At 62.0% G+C, this 26,757-nt stretch overlaps 3 protein-coding genes across 5 annotated transcripts in view; 2 read left to right on the top strand and 1 right to left on the bottom strand.

Moving 5' to 3' along the window:
• Positions 1–8,052, bottom strand: part of AGAP3 (ArfGAP with GTPase domain, ankyrin repeat and PH domain 3) — a 109,337-nt gene extending 101,285 nt beyond the window's left edge. For 2 of the 3 annotated variants that reach the window (XM_066312998.1, XM_066312988.1), the window contains exon 1: positions 7,682–8,052. In XM_066312998.1, coding sequence (XP_066169095.1) covers positions 7,682–7,961 — 280 coding nt within the window. In that variant the 5' untranslated portion in view covers positions 7,962–8,052. The remainder of the gene's footprint in view (positions 1–7,681) is intronic. The other variant, XM_066312978.1, reaches the window with a different exon arrangement.
• A 6,687-nt stretch (positions 8,053–14,739) lies between these two features.
• On the top strand, positions 14,740–16,708 carry TMUB1 (transmembrane and ubiquitin like domain containing 1). Its single transcript, XM_066313057.1, has 2 exons — positions 14,740–15,229; positions 15,758–16,708. The coding sequence occupies exons 1-2, from the start codon at positions 14,868–14,870 to the stop codon at positions 16,110–16,112; spliced, it is 717 nt and encodes a 238-aa protein (XP_066169154.1). The 5' UTR covers positions 14,740–14,867; the 3' UTR covers positions 16,113–16,708.
• Positions 16,709–16,918: 210 nt separating this feature from the next.
• Positions 16,919–26,669, top strand: FASTK (Fas activated serine/threonine kinase). The gene is made up of 10 exons (XM_066313011.1): positions 16,919–17,059; positions 17,408–18,011; positions 20,218–20,688; positions 21,275–21,423; positions 21,645–21,861; positions 21,984–22,143; positions 23,072–23,163; positions 23,426–24,047; positions 24,327–24,441; positions 26,270–26,669. Exons 2-10 carry the CDS (start codon positions 17,453–17,455, stop codon positions 26,354–26,356), a joined length of 2,472 nt encoding a protein of 823 aa, XP_066169108.1. The 5' UTR covers positions 16,919–17,059; positions 17,408–17,452; the 3' UTR covers positions 26,357–26,669.
• The last annotated feature ends 88 nt before the right edge of the window (positions 26,670–26,757 follow it).

A 26,757-nucleotide genomic window follows, 5' to 3' on the forward strand; every position in this document is an offset into this window, starting at 1 on the left:
GGGAACACAGTCTGGGACCCGATCAGAGATCATTTAGATCATTTTTGGCCACCCAAATTAAGCAGAAGTCCCATCACTAGCTCAGAACAACCAGCCTGGATGCACCCACGCCCCACATTCCCCCCTCAGCGAGACTCCAGAGCAGGTGAGAGCAGCTCCCAGCACTAGAAGGTGTCTGCGCAGAAATGGTCTGCCAGGAGCTGAGAGTGAATGGCAGGGGCATGACCCAGAGTCACCTGTGCAAAGCTGGCCCCTGTGGCACTCTCCCACTACGCTGCCACCCCAGGAGAGCCCAGCAGCTCCAGCCCAGCAGAACACACCCCACAGCCAAGGCAGAGGCAGCTCTGAGGACAGGGCCACTGCTGTCCCCGCTCTGACAGAGGGCAGCAGGACACGGCTGCTTGGAGCAACAGTCAGTGCAGAGCACCCCTAAACGGGAAAAGGCTCTGTGCAACCAAGCCGTGAAGCTCCTGAGAAATGTGGAGTTTATGTTGGGACAAGAGTTACGTTGGGCCTTCCCACAATAGTTGTGTTGGGAAGGCAGAGAGCCACCAAGGACTGACATGACACCGACCCACAGTGAGCACAGGGAGACCAGCCAGCATCTGGCCAAACACCCAGAGCATGTCCCTGGAACAGGCCCCAGGCTCCCAGCTCCCCCCCAGGTACTGCTGGTGCTGCTGTCATGGTCAGGAGACCTGGCCCACGGAGGAGCTTTGCCATCAGCTGTTGCACAGCTCAGATCAGCACAATCCCTTTCTGCTTCCCCCAGAGCTGACCACGCGTGCCCTCGTCCCACCACCCGCATTCACGTGGTCACACCACAAGCAGCTGAGAACCGACTGAACCAAACCCAGCACATGCCTGGCTCCTGCCAGAGGAGCTCCTGATCACAGGGAGGAGTAGGTGGAGCTGCCAAGTGGGAAGAGCTGCACTGTCCCTGCCGGCAGCAGCCATGCTTGTACTGGATCAAGGGAGCTGAAATGCAGCCAGAGACTCCCAATTCTCTCCTGACCCCACTTCCAACTCCTGTTCTTCCCTGTGTACCTTCACATCCCCAGATTTTCCTCTTTAGCCACAGTACTGAGTTCTTGCCCCCAGAGCACCGGGAACTTTCACCTCCCCCCAGCACAGCACCTGCAATTCCATCCTGCTCAGCTCCCAGCCATCAGGACATCCTCCAGCCTTCCTGCTACAGTTTCTCCATCTCTCCCAACTCCCCTCGATCAGGGCATCAAGCAATGACCTTTTCTGATTCTTCCCCATGACCGGATTGTCCATCTGCAAGCTTGGCAAGGTGACAGCTGCACCTGGCAAAGATGCCTCCAGATGACTTGGGCCACAACATAAAACTCAGTAAAAACAAGGGACGTGTTTCTTCAAGTGTGCTAAAGGCTCCTTCAGCTGTGCTTTAGCTCTTGCCCGTCACTCCTGGGGTCCAATGTCTCCTGCCACATCAGAATTGGCTCCAGGACTCTTTCCAGGCAGATCCTTTTGCCTGTGCTGCTCATGCCAGGCCCAGGCACTGTGAGACACTGAGTAGTGCCAGCTCTGCAGACGACCTCAGCCGGGCCAGGACACACATAGTGATGGAGGACCCAGGGCTCTCCCTTGCCAGCATAAAAAGCAGCCCAGGAAGCACTTCCCAGTGCCCTTAGGAGCCTCTCGTGGGAGCTGGCCCTGAGACCACAGCACCCCTCACCCAAACAACACAGAGTGCATGATCAGAACAGGAGCTGCTCTGAGAGCTGGAGCCTCTCTGCGCTGCGAGCCAGGCTGGGATGTTCACCTGGAGAAAAGGAGGCTCCAGGGAGAACTTAGAGCTCCTTCCAGCACCTAAAGAGGCTCCAGGAGAGCTGGAGAGGGACTGGGGAAAGGGGACTGGAGTGACAGGACAAGGGGAATGGCTTCCCACAGACAAGAAGGCAGGGTTGGATGGGATATCGGGAAGACATTTTTCCTTGTGAGGGTGGTGAAGCCCTGGCACAAGCTGCCCACAGAAGCAGTGACTGCCCCATCCCTGGAAGTGTTCAAGGCCAGATTGGATGGAGCTTGTGGCAACCTGGTCTAGTGGAAGTTGTGCCTGCCCATGGCAGTGGGTGGAACAAGATGGTCTGCAACCCAAACCATTCTCTGGTTCTGTGATTTGCCCAACCTCTTATTTCGTGCTCTTTTAACCATGTTGACACTTAACTTCCAGCACATCTGGTGACCACAGCGTCAGAGGAACACTGCCCTGAATGCAGGGGTAATACAGCAGGAGCCACACAGCTGCCCAGAACGGCCAGCTCCAGCCCTGGAGCAGGATGTGCCGATGGCTCTGGAGTTTGCAGCTCCCCCTACGGCACCCCAGCACCAGGGCCTGTGGTTTCCCAGCCCTCGGGAACTCACAGGCACACATAAACAGGGCAGTTTTTCTGCAGAGGTCATGGAATTAGGAGCAAAAAGCTGGCTAAGCAGAACGCTCTCCTTCCCAAAGGGTGTAATTTACTCGAGGCTGATTCAGCAGAGCGAAGACATGGTGAGCCCTGGGTGCAGCCTGGCAGCGTGGGGCTCCCCAAACCCGGCGTGAGTGGAGGGCTCCAGTGAGGAGGGTCCTCACCTTCCTCCAGAACATCCTGCATCACTGGCAGCTCCTGCCTCCGCGTGCTTTGTGAATCAGCACATCAGGAGCCAGTTTCAAAAGACATTGGGAAAGGACAGAGCATGGAGGACTTGTGCTGGAACTGAACAGAACGATGAAGTTCAGCCCATTTAACTCATGACAGACAGCAAAGTGGCCTCAGTAACTGGTACAAGTGGCTTTAAACACGAAAATGCCCAGCATCAAAGCAGTCCTTTCAAAGAAAGAGAGAAATGGAGAAAATATCCAGGATGTTGGAGATGCCAGCTGGAAAAGTCACAGCAATTATTGACAGCAAGACAGATTATGATGGAGTAAACTCCTGAGGCAGAGGCCCAGGTCTGTACCTCCAACAGGCCATAGCCAGAGGCCTTATTTTTAAAGGCTAAAATCCTGGGATGGGCTATTTACTCCAAGTGACCCAATGGTGTGTGCTGGCCTCACAGCCAACAGCCAGGCCCTGGAGTGATACAGAGCCAGCAGTGGGGTAGCCCCTGCCCAGCAGAGCAGATGTGGAGCTCACGGACATCCAGGGTGCTCCCAGCCACCACAGACATTCTGCAGGGCTTCTCTCATCCCAAGCCTCTGTCAGAGCAGCAGCAGCTGGAAATTGTAGAGGAGAGCTTTCCCAAACTAACCCTGCTTCTTAACCTGCAGAGAGGAATCCACATGGGTGTGTGGCAAGTGGGAGAGGTGAGGAGGGACAATGAAGGGACAAAACATGTGCTCCAGGTAAAGCTGACTACAGAGAGATTCCTGGTCCTGCTCTCTGGACACCAAGTCCTCCCCATGGCTCAAACCCTCTCCAAGCTTTCCCAGAGAGCTGAGCTTTAGGTGGGCTGCAAGGCATGTGCCCAACCACAAACATCCTAAGAAAATTCCCATCATCTGCCAAAAGCTCTGTTGAGAGAATCTCACCTTCTTCTTATCTCCCTTCTACCTCTCCCTCCTGCCTTCATCCCTTTACACACCCAGAAAATCTCTGTGTAGCCATCTCCTCAGTCCCACATCATGATCTTTTGTTATTCCATCTTGTTGGTGCTGTCTCTGTCCACGGATCCATGCTGGTTCCTGCATCCCCACGCTGCTCACAGCCTGTCCTGGATGTCCCTCAGGTAACCCCCTGCACCAGAGACATCTCCCATCCTCCTCAAACCCACACTCTGATCATTGCTCAAAGTTCATTCCTAGGAAAGAAATTAAGCACTGTGCAATTACTGCTCTAATTACCAACTCTATTTATACGGTTCTGTCTGTAGCCTGTCCCAGAGTCACGACGTTGGAGGCCACATTTACTGTGAGCAGGGCTGCACCAGCCTCAGGTTGGTATCGTTTTGCTTTATGCAGATATGAAATCTTTTATAGAACTCAGCAGCTTGCAGCAGTCTCCACAATTTGGCAAGGAAAGCAGCCTGGGATGAGGGAATCGCTTTCTGCAAGCCCCCTGAAAATCTGTCCAAATTTGGTGGTAAGAAACCACCAAAAAACTCCAGGTCTTGCCTGTGATGCAGCTGATGCTGGCGACCAGCCCAGCCTGCCATGTCTCCCAGCCCCAGCACCCCTCAGCCCCTCGGCCCCCATGGCCTCCAAATAAAGCTCCAGCTCAAGGAGGAGACCAAAACAGAGCAGATTTCCCTTTCCCCCCACTGATGCCAACCCATGAGCAGGCACATCTGGCTCTCACCCACCCCATCACAGGCTCTGAACTTCTCAGGAAAGGCTTGCTCCCAAGCCTGGGGGGCTGGCAGGGCTCTGCCTGCAGCAGCCCCCCAACACCCACTCCACCCCCCGGTTCTGTACAGCTCTGTCAACGCCCCTGACTCCTCTGCTGGCACAGCTGCAACGGTGACACCCGTGCAGTGACACCCGTGCAGTGACACCCATGCAGTGACACCCATGCAGTGACACCCGTGCAGTGACACCCGTGCAGTGACACCCGTGCAGTGACAGCCCCACAGCGACGCTGGCAGCCCTGGCCCCCAGCAGAGGGTGGGCAGCTTGGGACCCCTGCCCCTGTGCAGCATAGCACTGCCTTTGGTTTTTCCCCTTCAGAAATGAAGGAATTGCCTACAGGAAAGGAATCTGGCAACAGCACGTGAGCAAGTCTTGCGTGACCCAGTGCTCAAGTTTTAGGAAATTGAATTTGGGGTTTCACTGGTAACTTCCATCATGGACTTTCAAACCATGAGCCATCGCTCCAGTCACCAACTCTGATCTTCAGATCAGGAACATCAACAAACAAAATCCTCTTCCAGACATTTCTGTATCAAGCCTCAAACCTGCAGTTTAGAAAGAAATTCCCTTGCAGACCAAGGCACTCCATGGAATGATAACATCTCCAGCAAGGCTCTTCCAGCCCATAATTAACCCCTGGTAATTCACTCGCACACACCTGGTAACGGGTCACAGGTAACTGTGTCATCACAGCCCATGTTTCACCAGGATCAGGATTCATCCCAATGCCTGGCAGGTATTAAGGAAATGCAGCCCAGACAAGGAAATCTGTGGGATCCTGCTACAAATCCACAGGGAAGGCTCAGAGGAGACAAGATGGGGCTGTGGCTTGAGCAGGGAAAGCCCCCGGGGACACGCAGCCTCTGGCACCATCCCACAGCCCTGTGGACACCAGGTGAGCTGTGTCATGGCCAGCCAGGAGCAGGGCAACCCCTCAGCCCTCACTCTGGGTGCTTCGGGAAGCCCCCCGAGCACCTCAGCAGCACGTAAGAGGCCGGTGTGTGTGTTCACACCTTCCTGAGCAACAGGAGGAACCACGCACCAGAGGAGTTGCTAAGAGACGCGCGCCTCCCACCACCGTGCCCAGCACCCACTGCCGTGGCTGGGGGTGCAGGATGGGACACAGCACCCCGGGTGGCTCAGCATCCCTGCAGAGGGACAAGGGGCAGGGACACAGTGCCCTTGGGACACGGCTCTGCCCACAGAGGTGACCCTGGGAGCACCTCAGGCACAGCCCCGCCGTGCCTCAGCTGGCAGCTCCTGTGTCCCACGGCGCAGGAGCCACACACAAGATCAGATCGTGTCACCAGTGACCTCGGGGCTCCCTGCACAGCTGTCATCAGAGGCACAAACAAGGGAGAGCTGCAGGGGCCCCATGAGAACGGGCACAGCACAGTCCTCCCCCAGCAGCCCACTGTGACTCCCCCGGTCAGACTGCATCCAGCTGAGCCACTGCCAGGGCCTGTGCCAGCCTCGCACTCCCACCCATCTCCATCCAGCCTGAGTCCCTTTCCTCTTCTTCAATTCCATCAACCCAACAGCTTTCTGTAGCTGAAGACCTCCACAGAGGTGGAAAAACCCCTCCAGCATCAGCCCAGGGTTTTACACCCTCACTGTCTTAACCCCACTGAATGTCCTTTGTCCTTGCACCACGAGGCCAATAAAACAAATTCTGGGATTTACATTCCTTCAACCCATGCAACCGTTCAGATCTTCTTACAGCCCATCTTCCTTTCCTCCTTTCCACAGAAACCCAAAAGAACCAAAGTGGGATGCAGGCCCCTGGAGAAGCAGCCAGGCTGCTGCTCCATGCAGTATCCCCATGGTGACCAGCACCCTACAGCAGGGCCATCACTCCCCAAAACCACCTCGTGTGCCCCTGCAGTGACATTCCCGGCATGAGGCAGCAGGAACAGGGCTAAGCACACTGCCACCAAGCAGGGACAACAAAACCTAAGGCAGGGAAACGGCAGTGCTGGCAGGCACCGAGCTGGACCGGGGCTCCTCACACACACCAAAGGCCCCACTGCCTTCCCTGCTGTGGGCCAGCTGCAGGAACTTGGAGGTTTGGGCTCACCAAGGGCAGAGGATCCCTTAGGCTGGGGGGCTGCAACACAGCGGGCCTCAGCACAGCACGATCCACCCTCCCCTCAGCTCCACCGCTGCCGCTCGCCCATCCTGGCCTCAGCCCCATCCCCTGGCCTCAGCCCCATCCTTCATCTCAGCCCCTCGGCTCCATCCCAGTCCCCCCATTCCATCCCAGCCCCTGGGCTCCATCTCAGCCCCTGGGCTCCATCCCAGCCCCTCGGCTCCATCCCAGTCCCCCCATTCCATCCCAGCCCCTGGGCTCCATCCCAGTCCCCCCATTCCATCTCAGCCCCTGGGCTCCATCCCAGTCCCCCCATTCCATCCCAGCCCCTGGGCTCCATCTCAGCCCCTGGGCTCCATCCCAGCCCCTCGGCTCCATCCCAGTCCCCCCATTCCATCCCAGCCCCTCGGCTCCATCCCAGTCCCCCCATTCCATCTCAGCCCCTCGGCTCCATCCCAGCCCCTCGGCTCCATCCCAGTCCCCCAATTCCATCCCAGCCCCTGGGCTCCATCCCAGCCCCTCGGCTCCATCCCAGTCCCTCGGCTCCATCCCAGTCCCCCAATTCCATCCCAGCCCCTGGGCTCCATCTCAGTCTCCCCATTCCATCTCAGCCCCTCGGCTCCATCTCAGCCCCTGGGCTCCATCCCAGCCCCTCGGCTCCATTGCATTTCCTCAGCTCCTCCGCAGTTGCTCGGCTCCATCCCTTCCCTCGCTGCCGATTCCCGGGCTGCAGTTTTCTGCATTTCTAATGTTAACGGGTTCCGGCGGATCCCGTTCCCCGCCGCCGCCGAGCACAAGCCCCCCCGGCCCGCCGCCGGCCCAGCGCCCGCCCCCGCCCGCCGCTGCCGGCAGAGGCCGCGGGCGGAGTCCCCGGTCCTGCGCAGGCCCGGCCGCGACCACCATCGCCGCGGGGCCGGGGCCGGGGCCGGGCCGGGGGCGGCTGCCGAGCGCGTCCCCTTCGCTGCCTCCCTGCCGGCCCCCGCAGCCCCGCCGTGCCCGGCCCCGCCGCCCTAAGCCCCGGCCCCGTGCGCAGGCCGCGCCCGGCCCCCGCGCCCCCGGCCCCGGCGCCGCAGGGCCCGGCCGGTCCCGCTGCCGTGGGCAGGGCCGCGCCGGGCCCCGCGGGCGGCAGCGGGCGCAGGTGCAGCGGCGGCGGGGACAAAGGCGGCGGCGCGGCCGGCCCGGCTCGGCGCCCCGTCGCCGGTGACCCCGTTCGGTGCCCGGCTGCCGGCGCTCACCCTCGATGGAGATGACGTGCTCGCGGATCTGGCTCTGCAGCGCCAGGTCCTCCACGCGCTCGATGAGGTCGTAGATCGCGTAGATATTGGGGTGCACGGACTCGAAGCGGCCGATTTCGGCGCGGATCGCGGCCGAGTTGGAGAGCCCGAACTGCGGCGGGGGCGGCCCGCCGGGCTGCGGCCCCGAGGGCCCGGCCACGGGCACCGGCACCGGCCCGCCCGGCGCCGCCAGGCTCTGCTGCTGCCCGGGGCTCTGCCCGGCGCCGCCCGGGAAATTCATCGCGGCGGCGGCAGGGCCGGTCAGCGGCGCGGGGCTCCGGGCAGCCGCTGCATGGCCACAGCCGCGTCCGTCCGCGGGTCCCCCGGGCTCCGCCGCCGCCCCCGACCGCCTCCCGCCTGCTCCGCCCCGCCCCGGCCGCGTCAGCGGGACCGGCCCCGCGGCGGGCGGGGAGCGGGGAGCGGGCTGGGCAGAGCGGGGAGCGGGCAGCGGGGAGCGGGGAGCGGGCTGGGCAGAGCGGGGAGCGGGCTGGGCAGAGCGGGCAGCGGGAAGCGGGCTGGGCAGAGCGGGGAGCGGGCTGGGCAGAGCGGGGAGCGGGGAGCGGGCTGGGCAGAGCGGGCAGCGGGCTGAGCAGATTGGGGAGCGGGCTGGGCAGAGCGGGGAGCAGAGCCGGCGCTGCGGAGGGAGAGCGCGGGGCCGGGACCGAGAGCGGGGCCGGGACCGGGAGCGGCGGGAGCTGGCGGCGGGCGGCAGCGGAGGACTGTCGCTGCCCGGTGCTGCTCCGCTCCGCCGCGGCCCCTGCCCGGCCCTGGCATCCCCCTGCTCCGAGCCTGGGCTCCCGTCCCTCGGCATCCCCCGCGGCCGTTCCGGGACACCGCGGTGGCTGTGCCGCTGCTGCCCCAGGGCCGCCGTGCCTGCCCCCAGCCCGGCCTGGAAACGGCCTGTGCCGGCCTGGAGAGCCCTGCCCAGCCCTGCCCCCGGCTGCGTTCCGGAGGTAATTTCGTCCTCGATCACCCCAAGGTTATTAATGAAGCTGTGGAACACAACCGGTCCCAAGAAGTTCCTGGGCGCCCGCCAGCTGCAGCCCCTCTGTGGTGGGCTCTCCTCTCTGGTCACCCCCTGCCCAACCTCTGTCACCCTGCTCATACGGGCACGGGCTGCTCCAGGCCGCTCTGCTGAGGGCTGCAGTGATGGTGGAACCACCCAGGGCACCACCACGGTGACAGCCCAGCCGTTCCAGGGGGTGCCTGTTGGGCAGGGGCTGATAACACCCCTCCCGTGTGCCCATCCCTAAAACAGCTTGCAGGGGGTGACCTGGGCACAGGAAGGCTCTGGCTGGACACAGGGCTGGCAGCACCATGGGAGCCAGTGGAGCTTGCTGGGGCATCACTTCAAAATGGCTGAGAAACATAAAAAACCAGGATCATGGGCCCTGGCACTTTTAATGAGAGAGTGGAATTTGGGAGAGGAGAAGGAACAGAAAGGTGAGCAGCTGAGAGAACCAAGACTGCAGTGGATTTCTCCCTGAGTCCCACTGGGTCCAGAGCCATGGTGGGCAGCAGTGCCAGGGGGCTCAGGGAGCAGCTGGGGGCTGGTTCCCACCCTCTGCCTTTCTCTGGGTGACTGTGGGAAGGGTTGGAGGAGGAGGAATACAAGGAGGAAGAGCACAGCAAGGAGGAAAAGGAGGAGGAGAGATCTCTGGGAAGTTCTAAATGCCTCCCGGCTCTGGAATCCTGTGTGACTCGGCAGTGAGTGCTGGGTGTGTGGGTGGGAGAAGCACCTCCCTGCCCTCTCCCCCTCCCTTTTGTGCCCTTCCGGGATTCCTTGAGTGCATCTCAACCGCCTCTGCCACGAGAAGGGGTTTATTAGGAAACAACTTTTATGAGGGTTTTTGGAAAGCATTTAGAAAATCTGTGTTTGTTACAGCACTGGGCTCCCCTCACCTGCACACCCACCTGTGTGCTCCCCAAGGCTTCCAGAGGGCTCTGAAAGATCTGTGAGTCGCAGCTCTGCTCAGCAGGAGCTTCCCTAACGTGTCCCAGGGGATTACCTCCACGTGTGCTGTGCAGGGCCATCCCACCACTCCAGCACAATTGTGCCTGGCTGTGCAATGGCCTTTCTCCAGCCTGCTTTTGGTTTGGGTCTCTTGGTCCTTGCTCATGGCCTTTTTCTCCATCTTCTGCCATCATCATCCCAGAATGGTTTGGGTGGGAAGGGATCTTAAAGTCCATCCAGTTCCACCCCCTGCTGCAGACACGGGCACCTCCTACCAGACCAGGTTGCCCTACGCCCCGTTCAACGCAGCCTTGAATACTTCCAAGAATAGGGCAGCCACAGCTTCTCTGGGCAACCTGCGCCAGGGCCTCCCCACCCTCACAGGGTAGAATTTCTCCCCAGTATCCCACTAAACCCTGCCCTCTGTCAGTTATCACATAAACATTTATCAATTTTCTCTATTTCACCCGCTTTGAATATCCAGACACCCCATGTGCAGCCCCCTCCACCATTTCCCCCTCTCAGTCAGGGATTCCAGGATTTATACCTGGTGAGGGGTGGGACATCACCCCTCATCCCTGCCTCGCCCTACCCAGTGTGCATAGAGGTGGCTCTCCCCTGACAGGTGGGCTCTGGCCATCCCCATATCTCCTGACCCCTCCTCCTTGTCTTTCTCCTCCTTTGCCTCCTGCTCCTCCTTTCTTATCTTCCTCTTCCTCCTCCTCCTCTGGCAGAGATGTGCAGTGCCCAGGTGTCCCTGCAGCCCTGGCTGCTCGTCCCCGATGTGGTAATCACACACTGCCCTGAGCTGACAGCTCAGGTCTCCTCGGTGCCATCCTCCAGCACCGGGGATCCCACGGGTCCCTGCCACCTCCCACCGCCCAGCAGGACACAGGGCACAAGGATGGGAAGAGACAGAGGTGGACACTGGGGTGGAGCATCACCCAGCCCAAGCCTGTGAAGATGGGCCCCTGTCCCTGCCAGCCCCTGTGGAGCAGGACCCTGCAGTCAGCACTGGGCCAGGACTGGAAAACCGGAGCCTGGAGTGTTGCAGAGGTGCAGAGGGAGATGAGCAAACAGATGGAGCTGGGGCTTAGCAAAGGGATGGGAAAACCCAGGAGAGAAGTTTGATAGTCTGAAAAGGCAGGAGTTGGTGGGGACGAGCAGAGGCTTTCAGGAGCAAACATTCCCTCAGGGATGGCCAACCACCTGCCCTCTGCAGACACAGGCCACTTGAAGATGTAAACTGCTTTTCAGGATGGATTTCACCCTCAGATCATGAACTTTCTCTTCTCCATCTGCAGCACTTCATCTGACGCTGCAGTTTGTGAGTGCCTCAAACCAGTGCTGCTGCCAAGAGGAGCTGCCACCTCCTCCACTATCTCCTCCTCCTTCTCCCTTCCTCCTCCTCCTTTTCCTGCTGCTGCTCCCACCCCAGACCAGCCACCCTGGTACCTCTGGTGCCAGTCGGGTGGAACAGGATGGGTGTGAAGGTCCCTTCCCACCCAAACCATTCCATGACAGCAGACAGTGCCAGAGCCCATGTGGGGCAGCAGGAGGGTCCCCACAGCAGGTTCCCAATGTCCACCCAAGACGCAGGGCTGGGGAGCAGCACCCCCAGAACAGAGCTGAGGGGAGCCAAGGCCCAGAGTTGAGCTTTGGTCAGTGTCTGAGCAAAATGGGCAGAGAGGGGGGTCCTGGGGGCTCTCCAGGGCTTTATGGCTTCTCAGTGCACGGGGACTGAGGTGTTTGATCACTCTTGCAGCAAAAACTGGGGCTTGCTTTTTGTGGGGACATCTCTGCTGGGAGAGCTGAGGGCACAGCTGCGAGCACTGCTGGGGACACTGTTCCTCTTTCCTGGACTAAGGGGAGCAGGAATCTGCCTCCCAGGCATCTCTGGGAGGTTTGGGCTGCCTGTCCTCCTGTGCACCCAACATAGTTGTGGCTCCTGTTCCCAAACACATCAGCACTTTGCTGCGTGGCAGCACTGGTCTGGGGGGAGGGAGGTGTTTAATGTCACCCTCCAGTGACAGGGACTGTTCCCTCTGAGCTGGGGATCAGTCAGCCGCTTTCCCCAGAACAGCTGCAGCTCTTTAATCTCACTCTGGAGCAAGGAGGTACGGGCTCCACCCTTAATCCCATCCAGCTCCGCGCCATGCGGCTGTCAAATGGCAAATCCAAAATCCACTGCTCAGTGCCGGGAGCATCCCGCTGTGTCCCTGCCACGAGGCTCTGGGTGTGGAGCAGAGAGGAGCAGTGTCCCACCCCGAGGTCAGGTCCCCTCACTGTGCCAAGGACACAGCACGGCTGCTGGCCCCGTGGGGTGATCACAGTTCACAGGACCACGGTTGTCTGTGTCCCTTGTTGTGAGCCACCACAATGCCACTGGCCATCTCAGACCACCCTGTGGATTTTGGTGACAGCTGGAACATTCCACTCCAAGTGTCCGCCTGCACACAGTGGGGTCCTGGGATCCTCTTCTAGGCTGGGCTGGGTGGGTGCCATCAACGCTGCCTCCGCATGAACCAGGGACACCACAGGGTGGAAATCCATGGGGTGGTGTCCTAGTTGTCCCCAGTGCCCCACTGGGGCAGAATCCCTCTGCAACCCCTCTCGGGTCACAATCCCAGAGGAGCTGGACTGTCCAAATATGTGGGCTTTGGGAAAAGAAGCTGAAAACGGAACAAGGTGGATTAAACTCTCTGGGCACTGTGGAGGTCCTGAAGAGAGCTCAGGGTCAACAATCCCGGCAAGGCCTGGGGGACAGGAGGTGGCTCAGCCCAGTCATGGGGAGACACCACAGGGAGAAACACTGAGGAAAGGTGAAATGGGGAGTAAAGGGGAAACAGAAGGAGGCGACCATGAACCCTGGCAGAAATACAATGAGGCAGCCCTTCTCATGAAAATGTTTTCCTCAGTATCCAACCTAAACTTCCTCTGGCGCAGCTTGAGGCTGTTTCCACTTGTCCTGTCCCTTGTTCCCTGAGAGCAGAGCTCCACCTCCACTTATCTTGTCAGGGAGTTGTGCAGACCCAGGTTCCCCCGAGCCTCCTTTTCTCCAGGCTGAGCCCCTTTTTCAGCTGCTCCTGGTGCTTCACACCCTTCCCAGCTTCGTTCCTTGCTCTGGACACGCTCCAGCCCCTCAGAGTCTCTCTTGTCATGGGGGGCCCAGTCCTGAGGTCAGGTCTCAGCAGTGCCAGCCCAGGGGACAGGCAATGCCCCCCTGTGCCAGGGGAGGCTGGAGCCGCCCGTCACAGCCCCAGCCCCAGCAGGGCAGAGCTGCAGGAAGGGGCCAGGACACCTTTGGGTGTCACTGTCTGGGGGCCCTCACCCTGCTGACCCCTGGGACCACCTCACTGGTGTTTGTGGAGCCCAGGCAGGGCAGGGGGTGCCCACCTCCACAATTGGCCATCGCTTTAGGTCACCAGTCTCTCCGGAGAACATTGAGAAATCCAAGGGATTCAGAGCAGCCCTGGGCAGGGCAACACGAACGCTCCCTGGTTCCTCAGCAGCGGATTTAAGGAGCACAATCTGCTCAGCTTTCCTGGGAAACTGAAGGTGACTGGATGACACTGGGGAAGTACTTTCAGAGGAATATTAAACAGCTTCTTAATCGAGGACGAGAGGATGGAAAAGTCTCACTTTCTGGGAGCTGAAGCCAGACAAATCCACAGTGACAACCAGACACCGGATTTATCAGGGAGGGGATGAACTGCCGGATAAACCCTCAAATCTGAGCAGACACAGCCCCTCCAGCAGTGGATTCAGGCTCATTCCAACACTGGGAAGGGATAAATCCCAGTTGTCTGCCTGCACGGATCAGTCATGGTTATAATCTGCTGCTGCTGTCACGTCCATTGCTCTGACAACCCCAGGATCTGCTGGGCACCTCGGCAGCTCCGGGCTGGAGATGGGTTTTACCTTACTTGGAGCGGGGATCCCTCACCTGCAGCCCATCCTTCCCAGCCAGAGGCTGCTCCCACACAGAATCCCAGAACAGAAATCATGAACTGCCTCCTGGGAGGCCCCCAACCCCAGATATCCTCAGCAGGAAGAGGCTGCTCTGGCATGCTGCTGCCTTCTGGTATTATCCTGATTTCCTCCTGATTTTTTCCCAGGGAAAATAATATGGAGGATAGAATCCTCCTGATCTTATTCCAGGAAATCTCAGTGCCATGCCAGTGAGGGACCTGTGGAGAGGACACCCTGAGAACAGCAGACATTGTTGCCCAGAATTTCCCTTCAACCCACAATTGTCCTTTATGGGAGGGTCAGTTTGTTCCCATCTCTGTTGCTGTATTTCCATGGTTGGACCTCTTCACATAAAAGTAAGAATTTTTGACATAGAGCTAAGAACTTGTCACTTAAAATTAAAAACCCCTTCACCTAAAATCAACAATTTCTAGCCTAAAATTAGGACCTTTTCACCTAAAATTAATAAGTTTTAACCTAAAATTAAGTTGGGTTTGGTTTTTTTTTTTTTCCACCTAATATGAAAGATTTTAATCAGAGCCTGCAGGTGGCTTTGGGCACTCCTGGAGATTCACAGCTCCAGAACCGCTGAGGGTAGAAAACTCCCGGAGATGCCTGAGCCCACCCAGCCTCAGAATGGCCATGGCCACCACTGTCCTTGTCCCCAAGTGATGCATCCACAGGGATTTAAACCTGGGAGTATCTAGAGTATCTGGGAGTAACTGGAGTCATACTGGGCGTGACTGGTAGCAACTGGGACTACACTGGGGACAAATGGCATCATACTGGGGTTAACTGGGTTCATACTGGGAATTTCACTAGAAGGAACTCAAACCCTACTGGGCCAACTGGGGTAATACCGTGACTGTACTGGAATTGTCTGGGGACATATGGCAAGTTACCGGAGTCATGCCGGGAGGCTCTAGGAGGGGCTGGCATCACACACGCAGGGGCTGGAAGTGACCGGGATGACAGCGGGAGTACCTGCGGCGGGGTCGGGACTACAACTCCCGGCGTGCTCCGCGCGGCGGCCGCGCCCCCGCCGCGGCTCACCCAGCCGGGACTACACGTCCCATCGCCGCCCGAGCCGGCCGGAAGCGGCGCGATGGCGGCCCGAGCCCGGCCCGGTGCGGCCCCGGCCCCGGTTCCCCGCGGCCCCGCGGGCTGAGGCCGCGCCGCCCGGTCCGCTCTCCCGGTGCGCTCCCCGCTCCTGCCGCCGCCATGGCGCTCATCGAGGGCGTCGGCGATGAGGTGACGGTGCTGTTCGCGCTGCTGCTGGCGGCCGCCGTGCTGGGGCTCGCCTGGGCCTCCACGCGCGCCCCCGAACCCGCGGCGCCGCCGACTGAGGCGGCCCCGAGCGCGGCCCCCGCCGAGCGCAAGGCCCCGAGCCCGGCCCCGGCCCCGGCCCCGGCCGAGGGAGCGGCGGCCTCCGATGAGACGGCGGGGCTGCGGCACCGGAATCCTGCCGCGGCCGCCCCCGACAGCGCCGCCGAGCCCACGCTGGTGCTGCGCCTCAAGTTCCTGAACGACACGGAGCGCCTGGCGCGGGTGCGCCCCGGGGACACCGTCGGTGCTCTCAAAAGGTGAGGGGGGAGCGGACAGGGCCGACTCATCCCGGCTCGGGAGTCCTCGGACCCCCCCGGGCGTCCCTCCGCTCCCCGCAGCACCTGGGAGGGGACAGCGGCGTCCCGGGGCAGGTGGCCTGCGCCCAGGTACCTGTGCCGAGCCCTGGCGGGGCCGTGGGACAGCCCGGGCTGGCCAGTGACACCTGGCGTGCCTGATGGGCACACACACGCTCAGCTGTGTGGGCAGGGCAGGGCGGGAGGGTCGTGATGGGTGCGTTGGCAGGGGCTGAACAGAGAGGACTGTCCTGGCAGGTGACAGCTGGGGCACGCACAGATATGTGGGGTCAGGTGTGCAGGGCAAGGTGGGCACGTCATTGGATGTGGATTAAGAAACTGACTTGGCAGGCGACACTTGGGGTGGCGGATGGGGACACACAGGCTCAGCTATGCAGGTGAGATGAGAGATCAGGTTGGGCACGGTCACAGGAGTTGGGTCAGAGAGGCTTGTCCTGCCAGCAGCGTGACCCCTGTCGCTGTCTCTTCCAGGACCTACTTCCCCGGGCAGGAGCAGCAGGTGCGGCTGATCTACCAGGGCCAGCTGCTGCGTGACGATACCCAGAGCCTGGCAGGGTTGCACCTGGGCCACCTGAGCGTCCTGCACTGCCACCTGTCCCCGCCCAGCGTGGCCCCCACGGCCCCCGGCACCCCCGGTCCCCGCAGCCCTGCGCCCGCCGCGCTGGGTGTGGGCAGCCTGGCGCTGCCGCTCTTCGTGCTGCTGCTGGCCCTGCTCTGGTACCTGCAGCTGCAGCACCGTCACGTCTTCACCGCCACCGCCACCACCTGCCTGGCCGGCCTCACCCTGCTCGTCACCTTCGTGGCCTTCGCCATGTACCGCAGATAGCGCGGCCCGGACCAGCACCTGGGACACAGGGGACCTAGAGCCACACCTGGGACACTTAGAGCCTGCCCAACCCACCGGGACGTGGAGGGCTCTGCGTTCAGCCCGCTCCGCATATCGGGGGCACATGGGGCGTGCCCCCCACAGACCCAGGAGTCCCGAGCAGACGCCCACCCACACCGTGTCTGCACGCAGGGGCTGTCGCAGGAGTGGGGGCTCAGCTACCTCGGGGGGGTCCCGGTGCCCCCTGTCCCTGCATGGAGCATTCCCCCCGCCACTCCGTGTGCAGCTCCTCGGGTCCTGCCCGGGGAGGTGTCTGTGCCTGCAAGAGCTTCTCCCCCTGGGAACACGTCCTGGCACCTCCCGGGGTGCTGCTCCCGGGGGTCCCAGTGCCTGGGGAGGGACATGAGCCCTGGGGTGTCGAGGATCCTGGTGCCGGCGGGATGCGCTTTTGAGGTCTCTGTGCCGGGGGAGGATTTGTGCCCGCAGGCGGTCCCGGTGTCGGGGATGGCTGCACTCCCCACTGTCCCGGGGCTTCCGATGCTGTGTTGGGGGTCGAACCCCCCGCCGCCGTTCCGATTAAAGCGGAAAGACTGTGACCGGCCGTGGCGTCCCGGCTGTGCTGCGCCGTGGGTCCGGGAAGGGCCCCGGGTGACCGGGAGCCGGGGGCGGGGCTCCGGGGGCGGGGCCTGGCACCTTCCGCCACGCGCTCCGCAGGGCCGTAGCGCGCCTGCGCTGGCGGCACCGCCCCGTTCGAACGGAGCTCTCGCTCATTGGCGGAGGGCAGCGGCGATTTGCATGCAGCGCGCGCCGGCCACGCCCCGGAAGTGCCGGGCGTGGGGCGGGGCCGCAGGAAGATGGCGGCGGGGCTGCGGTCCCGGGCCGTGTCCGTGTCCCGGCGGCGCTGAGTGGCGGCGGTGGCGGCGGGATCGAGCGGCCGCCAGCGCCATGTACGGCCGGGCTGCGCCGGATGGGGGGCAGGAAATCCTGCCGAGGGGGCCGGGGCGGGCCTCGTGGAGGTCGGAGTATGCCCGGGAGAGGGGCGGGTGCTGTGGGGCGGGGGACGCCGGGCAGGCCGGAGGTCCCGGCACCACGGGGCCGGGCGGGACGTGGGCCCAGACAGGGCGGCGGGCCCGGTGCCGGGGAGTTGTGCGGGCGGGGGCGCCCGGGGGCGGGGATCCCGGTGGGTGTGGGGAATGCCTGGCGGGTCGGGGGGTGTCCGCGGCCGCCCGCGCCCCCCCGGCTCCCGCCGTCGCACAGTTCTCCCCCCGTCACGCCCCCACCGGTCTGTCCCGCAGGGTCCTCCGGAGCCGCGGAGCCCCCCGCGCCGCGCCGCCCCCGCCATGCTGTGCCCGCTGCTGTGCCCATGGCTCCGCGCTCTGACCCGGGCGGGCCCGCGGGGCCCGGCTGCCCGTGAGCGCCGCGGTGCCGCGATGTTCCCCGCCTGCTGCTGCGCCGGCAAGGCCAGGCCGCGCCTGCTGCTGCCCCTGGACCCCTACGGCCATGGGCTGCTGCCCACCGTGCACCCGGACGGCGGCCGGGGCCGGGCCCACGGCAAGAGGAAAAGCTGGAACTTCATCCACGAGAAGATGAGCTACGACACGTTCTTCACCATGAAGCGGCTGATCGAGCGCTCACGCAGCGTGGGCGAGGTGCTCCGCTGGGTCACGCAGAACCCGGGCAAGGTGTCGGCTAGTCATTACCCCATAGCGCTTCACAAGCTGGGGCAGCTCCTGCAGCAGCAGCCGGGGCCGCCCATGGGGGCTGGGGACAGCCGTGGGCCCGCGGGGCAGGTGCTGGAGCAGCCCGAGTTCCACGTCCTCTGCCAGGCCATCGTCAGCGGCTGCGCCAAGTTCGACAACTTCAGCATCGTCAACTGCCTGTACGCAGCGGCTGCGCTGGGTGAGCCACCCCAGGGACTCAGACGGGGTGGGGAGCGCAGCACTGGAATGGGCCACGGCCCACGTTTGTGGGAGTTTAGTAGAGGTGGATTTGTGGCTGATGGAGCTGTGACCACTGGGGGCTCTGCTCAGGGAGCAGGAGGGCTTGGGCTCAGCTCAGCAAGGATGCTCTGCTCCTCCAGGGCAGGAGTGTCCCTAGCTGACCTGGAGGTCCATGCTGGGCAGCCCTGCCTGGCAGGATGTGTATCAGCTACTCCTGGGCTGCGTCTAGTTCCAGCTTGAGTTCCAAGCTCTGAGAACCAGGAAGCAACCTGAGCACCAGTGGGGGAGAGCGTGGGTTTGGCTGAACTCTTGGGGGGCACAAAGCCCCATGTCACTGGGTGTTGCTGTGTGGGAGAGAGGGTTTGAGGTATTTGGGTTCCTGCACAGCGTCCTTGGGGTGCTGCTGAGCTAAGGAGGCTGCATCCTGCGGGGCTGTGTCCCAGGGAAGGCTGCATCCCAGAGGCTCGTCCTGTGGGCTGGGGTGACCCTGCAAGTTCTCCTGCTGCGAGGAAGGGGATGGGGTCTACACCCAAAGAGGAGTGGACAGCGGGGCAGTAAGGGGGATCTTCTCTGCCCCACTCAGGTGAGGCTCTACCTGCAGTGCTGCTTTCAGCTCTGAAGGCCAACAGCAGGAAGATGTGGAGCGAGCCCAGGGGGGGCCATGGACATGCTCCGAGAGCAGAGAGGGACTTTGAATAAGGGCCTGAGGGGGACAGGACAAGGGGGAATGGTTTCCCACTGCCGGAGGTCAGGGTTAGATTGGAAAGGAATTCTTCCTTGAGAGGGTTGGGAGGCCTGCAGAAGTTGCTCAGAGATGCTGTTGCTGCCCCTTCCTTTGAAGTGTCAAAAGCCAGGCTGGACAGGGCTCGGAGCAACCTGGTGTAGTGGAAGGTGTCTCTGGTCATGGCAGGAGGTTGTAACTGGATGATCTTTAAGGTCCCTTCCAACCCAAACAATTCCAGGATTCCACGATGTGGCGGGTGCCAGCCCTCCTGCCCGTGGCTCCCCCCATCCTGTCCCCGTTCCCGCAGCCTTCCCGGGCCAGGCCTCGGGAGCCGCCCGGGGTTGACGCAGTAACTCGAGCCCTGGGGGTGGGGGGGCCGGTTCTGCCCGGGCCGGCGGCGCCGGGTGTTTGTTGACACTGGGCTGGAGCTGCCCCTGCCCTCCTCAGGCTCCCCGTGCTGGGCCCCCAACGCTGCTGTGCCCCCCACTTTGTTCTGCCCCCTTGGCCCTCATTAACACAAACTCCAGCTTTCTTCTGAGGCCTTTTTACAGAACAAAGTGGCTGCTCAGGCCAATTCTGCACATTCTCCCTCCTGAGTTCTGATTAACAATAACCTGCAGTGACTTGCCCTGTGCTGCCCTGCGTCCTATGCTGGCCCAGATCCTGGGGTGGTGGGGAACTCCAGGCCCCCCAATGCTCTTTGCCTCCGCTGAGGAGATCCCTCCTGACAGCCAAGGCACTGAGCCTGTGCCCAGGCCTGGATAACACGTCCTGAGCTGCAGGGAAGTGTTTCCCTGGGAGCCAGGTCTCACAAGCTCAAGCTGAGCTGGGAAACAGGAGAAGGTCAAAAAAGCTAAAGGATTAGTCCCTTCTGGAACAAACAGCATTTAGTTTGGTCACGTGGGATGTCACAGTTGTTTTCTAACCTCAATTTTTTTTTAACTTTTCGAGATGATTTTTTGAGTGCCCAGAGCCTCTGGAAGAGCTCCAGGCCAGGTTGGATAGGACTGGTCCAGTGGAAGTGCTCCTGCCCATGGCAGAGGGCTGGAACTGGATGGGATTTAAGGTTCCTTCCAACCCAAAACAGTTGGAGATTTTGGGATTCGGTGAATGATTTGTCTTTGACATGTTTGAGACCTAGAAAATGAACCTTGCTACTGCAGGTGAACTGCAGGGCTCCCATTCCGGTGGGATGGGTGGGAATGACCATGCAGCTCCGCGCAGTGTTTTCCATGGTGTGGATGCTCTCATGTTGTGCCAGTGCTTTGCCTTCTTCTCCCTTCCCCTTCTCGGTTTGATCACTGACCCAGCACATCCATCCAGTCATGGCAGTGGCCTCCTGCCCAAGCTCTGGAGGTGGTTGTGCCGTGGGGCTGAGGTGTGTCCGTGGGGCTGAGCCATGCCCAGGATGTGAGCTGTGCCTGTGCCCATTTTCCCTCAGGGCTGCCCGGGGAGTCGCCGCTCGTGCGGGTGCTGGAGGACGAGTCCCGCAGCCGCCTGGGCCGCTTCAACCAGAAGGACGTGTCGATGGTGTTCAGCAGCGTGATGCGGCTGCACCCCTCCAGCCCCCACCCGCTGGTCGAGTCCTGCCTCAGCAGCCTGGAGCGGCACCTGGAGAAGGAGCGGCACCCCCAGACCCTGTTCCTGCTGCTCTCCTACTACCGTCTGCGGGCGCAGGCCCTGCAGGGCCACGCCGCCTCTGACCAGCAGCTCATCAACAACCGCAAGATCCTGCGCCTGGTGCGGCACACGCTGGGCCAGGTCAGCGCCATGAGGGAGCACGAGCTGGCGCTGCTGGACGAGATGCTGGCCCTGTGTGCCCAGGAGGCCAACAACAAGGCCCTGGAGGCCATCTTCAGCTCCCAGCTCTTCTACGAGAACCGGCAGGAGCGCTTCATCCGCAGCATGGCAGGTGAGGGGTGCCCGGGTGGGGTCCAGCGTTGGCACCCACGCTGGGGGTGCAAGGCTCTGGTCAGGGCGGGAGACAGCCTCACAGACACCTTCCCTGCCCCTGTTTGGGTGGTGACAGCCTCAGCTGGGGCCCTGCTGAACCCCAGGACTGGAGCAGAAGGAGCCCTGTGTCATGGCCACCCTTGTCACTGGCAGCCCAGCCCTTTGGCAGGCTGAGAGCCCCCCATTTCTCTAGGTTCTGGGATGGACCAGGAGCCCTCCATTCTTTCAGGGACTGTTTTCCCATAGTGCCTCTGGGTTGGGCACAGTGGAGTTTTGGTGGGGTTTTGCAGAGGGTCCCACTTTTGCACATTCCAGCTGTGCTCCATCTGTGCCTTCTGGCTGTGCATGACAGGAATCGGCCTCAGCCTCTCACCTGACCCACACCTGAGGGTTTTTAGGAGCTGCCTGGCTTTTGAGGTTTTTGGGACTGGCGCTACTCTCCAGTCCTGTCCTCCCAGCTGCCTGGACTGTGGTGGCTGCAGAGGACTTGGGCTTGGGACAGAGCCGGCCCCTGTGACGGCCTCCCCACTGTGTTGGCTTGGCAGAGTGGCTGCCCCGGAAGGCAGAGAACCTCACCCCCTACACCATGGCCCTCATCGCCAAGTACGTGGCGCGGCACCGGCTGCGTGAGCCGCGGCTGCTCGACACCATCGCCAACTTCCTGCTGAAGCGTGGGGAGCAGCTCGACAGCAAGGTGAGCACCGCCTCGTCTGGGGGGTCACCTCATCTCTGGGCACACCTGGCAAAGGAGCCGTGGCCCTTTTCCATCATGATGGGGCATTCCAGGGGACACGGGGCCGTGCCCCAGTCCTGGCAGGTTCCAGGTTCTGAGCACCTCTCTCTTCATGGCACTGGGCAGCTGGCCCCGACCTGTCCCTTGTCCCACCCCAGCCCCACACTCCTCTCTTGCCGCAGGTGATCCAGAAGTTGGTGTTTCCCTTCAGCCGGATGAACTACCGCCCCTCCAACCACGGCGAGCTCTTCCCCAAGCTGGAGGCCATCTTGGAGCAGAAGGCCGGCAGCTCACCGCTGGCCACCGTCAACATCCTCATGTCCATGTTCCAGCTCAGCCACTTCCCACAGACTGTCCTGCACCAGGTCTTCTCCCCAGGCTTCATCACCAATGTCATGAGTACGTCGGGGGGCCGTCGCGGGGCTGCTCCCCGCTGGCAGAGCCCCGGCTGGGGTCAGGGTTGGGTGAGGCCGGGCCAGGGGACGCCCATGGCGGTGGGCTCCATCTCGGCTGCCCCGCAGGCAGCCCCTACGCGCTGATCGTGCGCCGGTACCTGTCGCTGCTGGACGCGGCGGTGGAGCTGGAGTTCCGCGAGTACAGCGGCCCCCGCCTCGACCCGCGCTACCGCGTCCTCATGTTCGAGCACGCCCTGACCGCTGACGAGGCCAACAGGAAGTACAGGTGGGCAACGGGGAGCCCCTCTGCTGTCCCTCACACTGCGGGACGGGGGTCTGTCGCCTTCTCTGGTGGCATCCCACGTGGTGTCGGGGTGAAGGCCCTTATGGCAGGTCCGAAGCCTGTGGGGTAGCACTCTAGAATCACAGAATCGTTTAGAATTGTTTGGGTTGTGAAAGCCTCGGAGACCTCAGTGAAGAAGAGGCGATATTCATACAGGCAGAGCTGGTTTGGAAACGCTTCCGAGTCCAGCCAGAGTTACCAACAATCGGGCAGAAGCTGGGGGCAGAGGCTCCCTGTCCAAGGCATTCTCCCAGTCAGTGCATTCTCTCTGCCACTCCAGCCTCACTATGCCCCAAGCAAATCAGGGGATACCACCTGCTGGAAGCAGGACGTACTGGAGGTCAGGAGACTGGCACACAAAGTGAAGGCTTTCAGATTGACAGTGAGGAGAGCAAAAACTCAGATGATGAAATTTCATCCAGCACAGCTTCCCCAGCAGCACCTGGGCAGAGGAGGAGGAAGGGTGCTTGCATGAAGGGACTGCCCATCTGGATGAAGATGCTGGGTGGCCTAGCCCCTGAGTCCACCTGTCCCCCAGCACTGCTAAGGCTACCACTGACTGTGTCCTCAGGTGTCACATCCCCGTGGCTGTTGATTCCCCTCAGGAACGGGGACTCCCCCCTGCCCTGGGCAGTGGTAGCAGGGCTGGACAGCCCTTTGAGGGAGCCTTTGGTGTCCCAGAACTACGAGGTTTTCTGCAAAAGGAACTGGAGCCCATCCCCTCTTGACTCCCAACAGCAAAGCCCAAAACTCTAGCCCTGCGCATCCCACTCCTGGGGGTTCCCATCTCCACGGCGATGTACTCAGCACCAACAGTGTTGGGGGGACACGTCAGCCCCGCAGTGCCCCCCTGATTGTCCCCTCCTTGCAGCTACAAGGGGCTGGTGGCCGAGGCACTGCGACAGCTGGTGGGAGAGGAATGCTACCGGCAGGACGAGGTGCTGCCCCCTGGGTACTGCACAGGTAACCCCCCGGGCTGTGGGGAGAGGGCTGCCAGGTGGGATCTGGGGGCTGAGGGTGGGGGGTCATTTGGGGCAGAATGAGTTCTGGCTGCTTTGTCACTGCCTTCCCTGTGACACTGCCTTTGGGACAAAGCTCCTTGAGCCCTCCCACTGCAGAAAGGGGGGTTTCCCCTGTGCCTGTGTTGGCTCAGAGTCCCAGCTGGGGCACGGAGTTCCCGAGCCCGTGTCCCATCAGTTGCTGATGCCTGTTCTCTCTCCTGCAGACTTCCTGCTGTGGATCAACCGCTCAGGCACAGTGCTGCCCCTCTCACGCGTTCCGGCGGCTTCCAGGGCGCCCCCAGCCACGTCCCCTGTCACCATGTCCCTGCGGTCCAGCGTCCTCGCCCTCACCTCGGATTTGCAGGACTTTGCCCCGTTTGCTCCAGAGACGCCCAGCAGCCCCCCGGGCCCCCCGGAGAGCGGCCGGGCCGGGCGGTTCCTGCCGGCGCTGTGCCCGGCCCCGGGGGGGCCCTGCTTCCAGCCCCCCTCGGACTATTACTGCGGGCTGAGCAAGGAGCCGTCCCTGGGCAGCCCGGGCAGCTCCACGCTCAGCAGCCCCTCCGAGTGCCTCTCGGCGCCGCCGCCCGGCACCCCCGACTGCTCCCCCCGCACCTCCACCACCTCCCTCTTCCAGTTCCCCATCGGCAAGATCCTGGAGGAGGAGGAGGAGGCCTCTGGCTGCCCTGGCCAGGAGCACGGCTGTTTCCAGGGGGAGCAGAGCCAGGAGCAGCCTGAGGAGCGGAGCCCCCCAGCCAGCGAGGACACCGGCCCCCCGCCCTCACCGCGCCGGCCCAGCCCCAAGCAGAGGCCGGGCGAGGGGCCGCAGGGTGCCGAGGAGATCCAGAGGTATGGAGCAGGGACACGTCCCCAGGCTATGTCCCTGGTCCCTTCCAGCAGGACAGCCGCCCTGGCACTGCCCTGGGCTCCTGCTCCCTGAGGCACTCAGCCCTGTCCAGTGCCGTGGGGCACCCACAGATCCATGTCCCCTGGGGTGCTGGATTCGGCTGTCCCTGCCACCAGCAGGGTCTGGGGTCATTTGGGGTGCTGCTCTTCAGCTGCCGTGGTGCTGGGGAGCAGGGTCCGTGGGGTGGGGTGACACTGCGTTCCCCACTGTCCCCTGTACAGGGTGGTGCTGTCAGTCAATGACAAGTGGCACTACTGCCAGAACTCCGACATCCTGGTGGGCTCCCGGGCCATGAGGGACCGGCACCTGCGGCTGCTGGGATACTGTCTGGTGCAGGTAAGGGGGGCTGCCCCCACCGCCTCAGGGCCAGGGGACACAGTGGGTGATGGGCTATGGGCTGGCATCTGATGGGCTCAGAGCTGAGAGCTGGCATCCCCCTGTAAGGATGGGCCCGGACCTGGCATCCCCAGTGTAAACACTCCTGTCCCTTTGAGAGGAAGCAGGGATGACTCATCCGCATGTCTCCTTGCCCTCCCCCACCCCATGCAGGACTTTTTCCATGCAGCTGGTGGGTGACACCAGCCCTGATGGAAGGCAGAGACAAGGGACAGTCTGTCCTGTGAGCTGAGACCCGACCTGAGTGAGGGGAAGTAGAAGGGGAGAGTGTTCAGCCCAGGCTGCCAGACACAGCCACAGTGGCAGCATCGGGTGCAGGGTGAAATCAGCTTGGGGGGAACACGTGTGGGTCCACACATGGTGACCTGTGCTCTCGTGTGCCAAGGGGGCAGGAGGGACATTGGTTCACCTTCTGCACCAGAGCCCTGCCTGCCCTGGTTCCAGCCCCAGCTGTTCCCTGCCCAGTGCTGGGACTGGAAGAGCCCTCAGGTCTGCCTCAGGTTGGCCAACTCCAGGTGTTGGTTTAGGATGTGCAGCTCCCACGTGCTTGTTCGTGGGTGGTTTTAGCCTGAGGATGAGTCTTTCTGAGTAAAATGGCACTGGAAATGAGCCCTCAGTCCTGTTCACTCTTGCACTGCAGAGAGGACCAGGATTACAGCAGTGCTTCCACCGCACCATCCCACAGCAATTCCCGAACTGTCTGACCCCTGCTGCCTCCAGGCCATGCCAGCTGCAGCTCCTCTCCATTCTAGAGCTCAGCAGCCCAGAGCCCCATGTTTGTGCAGAGCCCCAGAGTCCTGTGACTGCTGAGGAATCACCTGGGAGCTGCCCAGCAGCATAGCTGGGCCAGCTCTCCCTTGAGCTGGTGTTTTGGCTGGGCTGGCCAGGGCTGTCTGTGTCCCTCCTGCAGAAGGCACAGCAGGGACCTGGCTGAAGGGACCTTAAAGCCCATCCAGTGCTAGTCCCTGCCATGGGCAGGAGCACCTTCACTATCCCAGGTTCCTCCACGCCCTGTCCAACCTGGCCTTGAACATTTCCAGGGAGCCAGGGGCAGCCACAGCTGCTCTGAGCACCCTGTGCCAGGGCCTCTCCACCTGCCCAGCCAGGAATTCCTTCCCAGTATCACATCCCGCACCTCTGGCAATGGGAAGCAGTGCTCTATTGTTTTGTCCCTCCAGGCTCTTGACCTAAGTCCCTCTCCAAGTGTCTTGAAGCCTCTTTAGGCACTGGAAGGGGCTCTAAAAGGTCTCCCCAGAGCCTCCTCTTTCCAGCTCTCACCTGTGGGCTGAGAGGCTCCAGCTCTTGGAACTTTGATTCCTCCCCTGTGCTGCCAGTGGCCGGAGTATGGGTCCCAAAGACCCTCAGTTCTGCTCTGAGAGTGCTGGTGGTGCCCTCAGGGCTGTTGGACCTGCAGAGTTTTCAGCCCCCCTAGTACCTTGCACTAATAAAGAGAGGTATATACTTGGAGGGTGCTGAGAAGGGCTCGAGGATGGGATTCCTTCCTTTATGTGCCTGCATCACCTGTCCAGGGCTGAGCTCAGGCTGGATGAGCCTGGAGCTGGGCATTGTCTACATTTCCCATGCCTTTGCCCACACTTCTGTCCATCCCCTCAGCAGGAACTGCGCTGCCCTCCTTCTCCAGGGAGGGGTCTTCTTCCTCTTCTTCCTCCCACCACCACAGAAGGCTGAACGGGGCTGGGGGTACTGGGGTTACAGGTGGGGCCAGACATGCTGTCAGCGCTCTGACATCATCCCTGTCCCCTCACAGCTGCCCTACACGGAGCTGGAGAAGGTGAGTGGCATCGAGGAGGCCAAGCACTACCTGCGGCAGAAGCTGAGGGAGCTGCGCTTCTGAGGGACGGATCCGGGGGGTGTGGGGGGCCAGGTGGGTGTTGCCAGCCCCTTCCCCCGTGCAGGGGGATACGGAGCTGCCCCCCATCCCGGGGGGTCAGGGGGATATGGAGATGCTCCCCATCTTGGGGGGCCAGGCTGTGGGGCCAGGCCATGGGCACGGGCTCCTGCTGTGGGGCTGGGGGAGTGTGAGATTATTTATTGCCGCTATGGGGGGTCGGGGTGTGACTTGAGGGGGGGCGGGGGGGAGTTACTGGGGAAGGTCCCTCACGGTCCCCCTGCCCCAGCTCTGCCACCTCAGCCCAGTCTTGCCGCAGGGGCTGGGCCTGCCCTGGGCTTCCCTGGGCACTGGGGTTCATCCCCGTGCCCGCAGCGCGGCGCTGGGCTGGGGCACAGGGGCCCGGG

Source organism: Sylvia atricapilla, chromosome 1 (assembly GCF_009819655.1).
Source record: "Sylvia atricapilla isolate bSylAtr1 chromosome 1, bSylAtr1.pri, whole genome shotgun sequence".
In the NCBI taxonomy this organism is placed as follows: Eukaryota; Metazoa; Chordata; class Aves; order Passeriformes; family Sylviidae; genus Sylvia; species Sylvia atricapilla.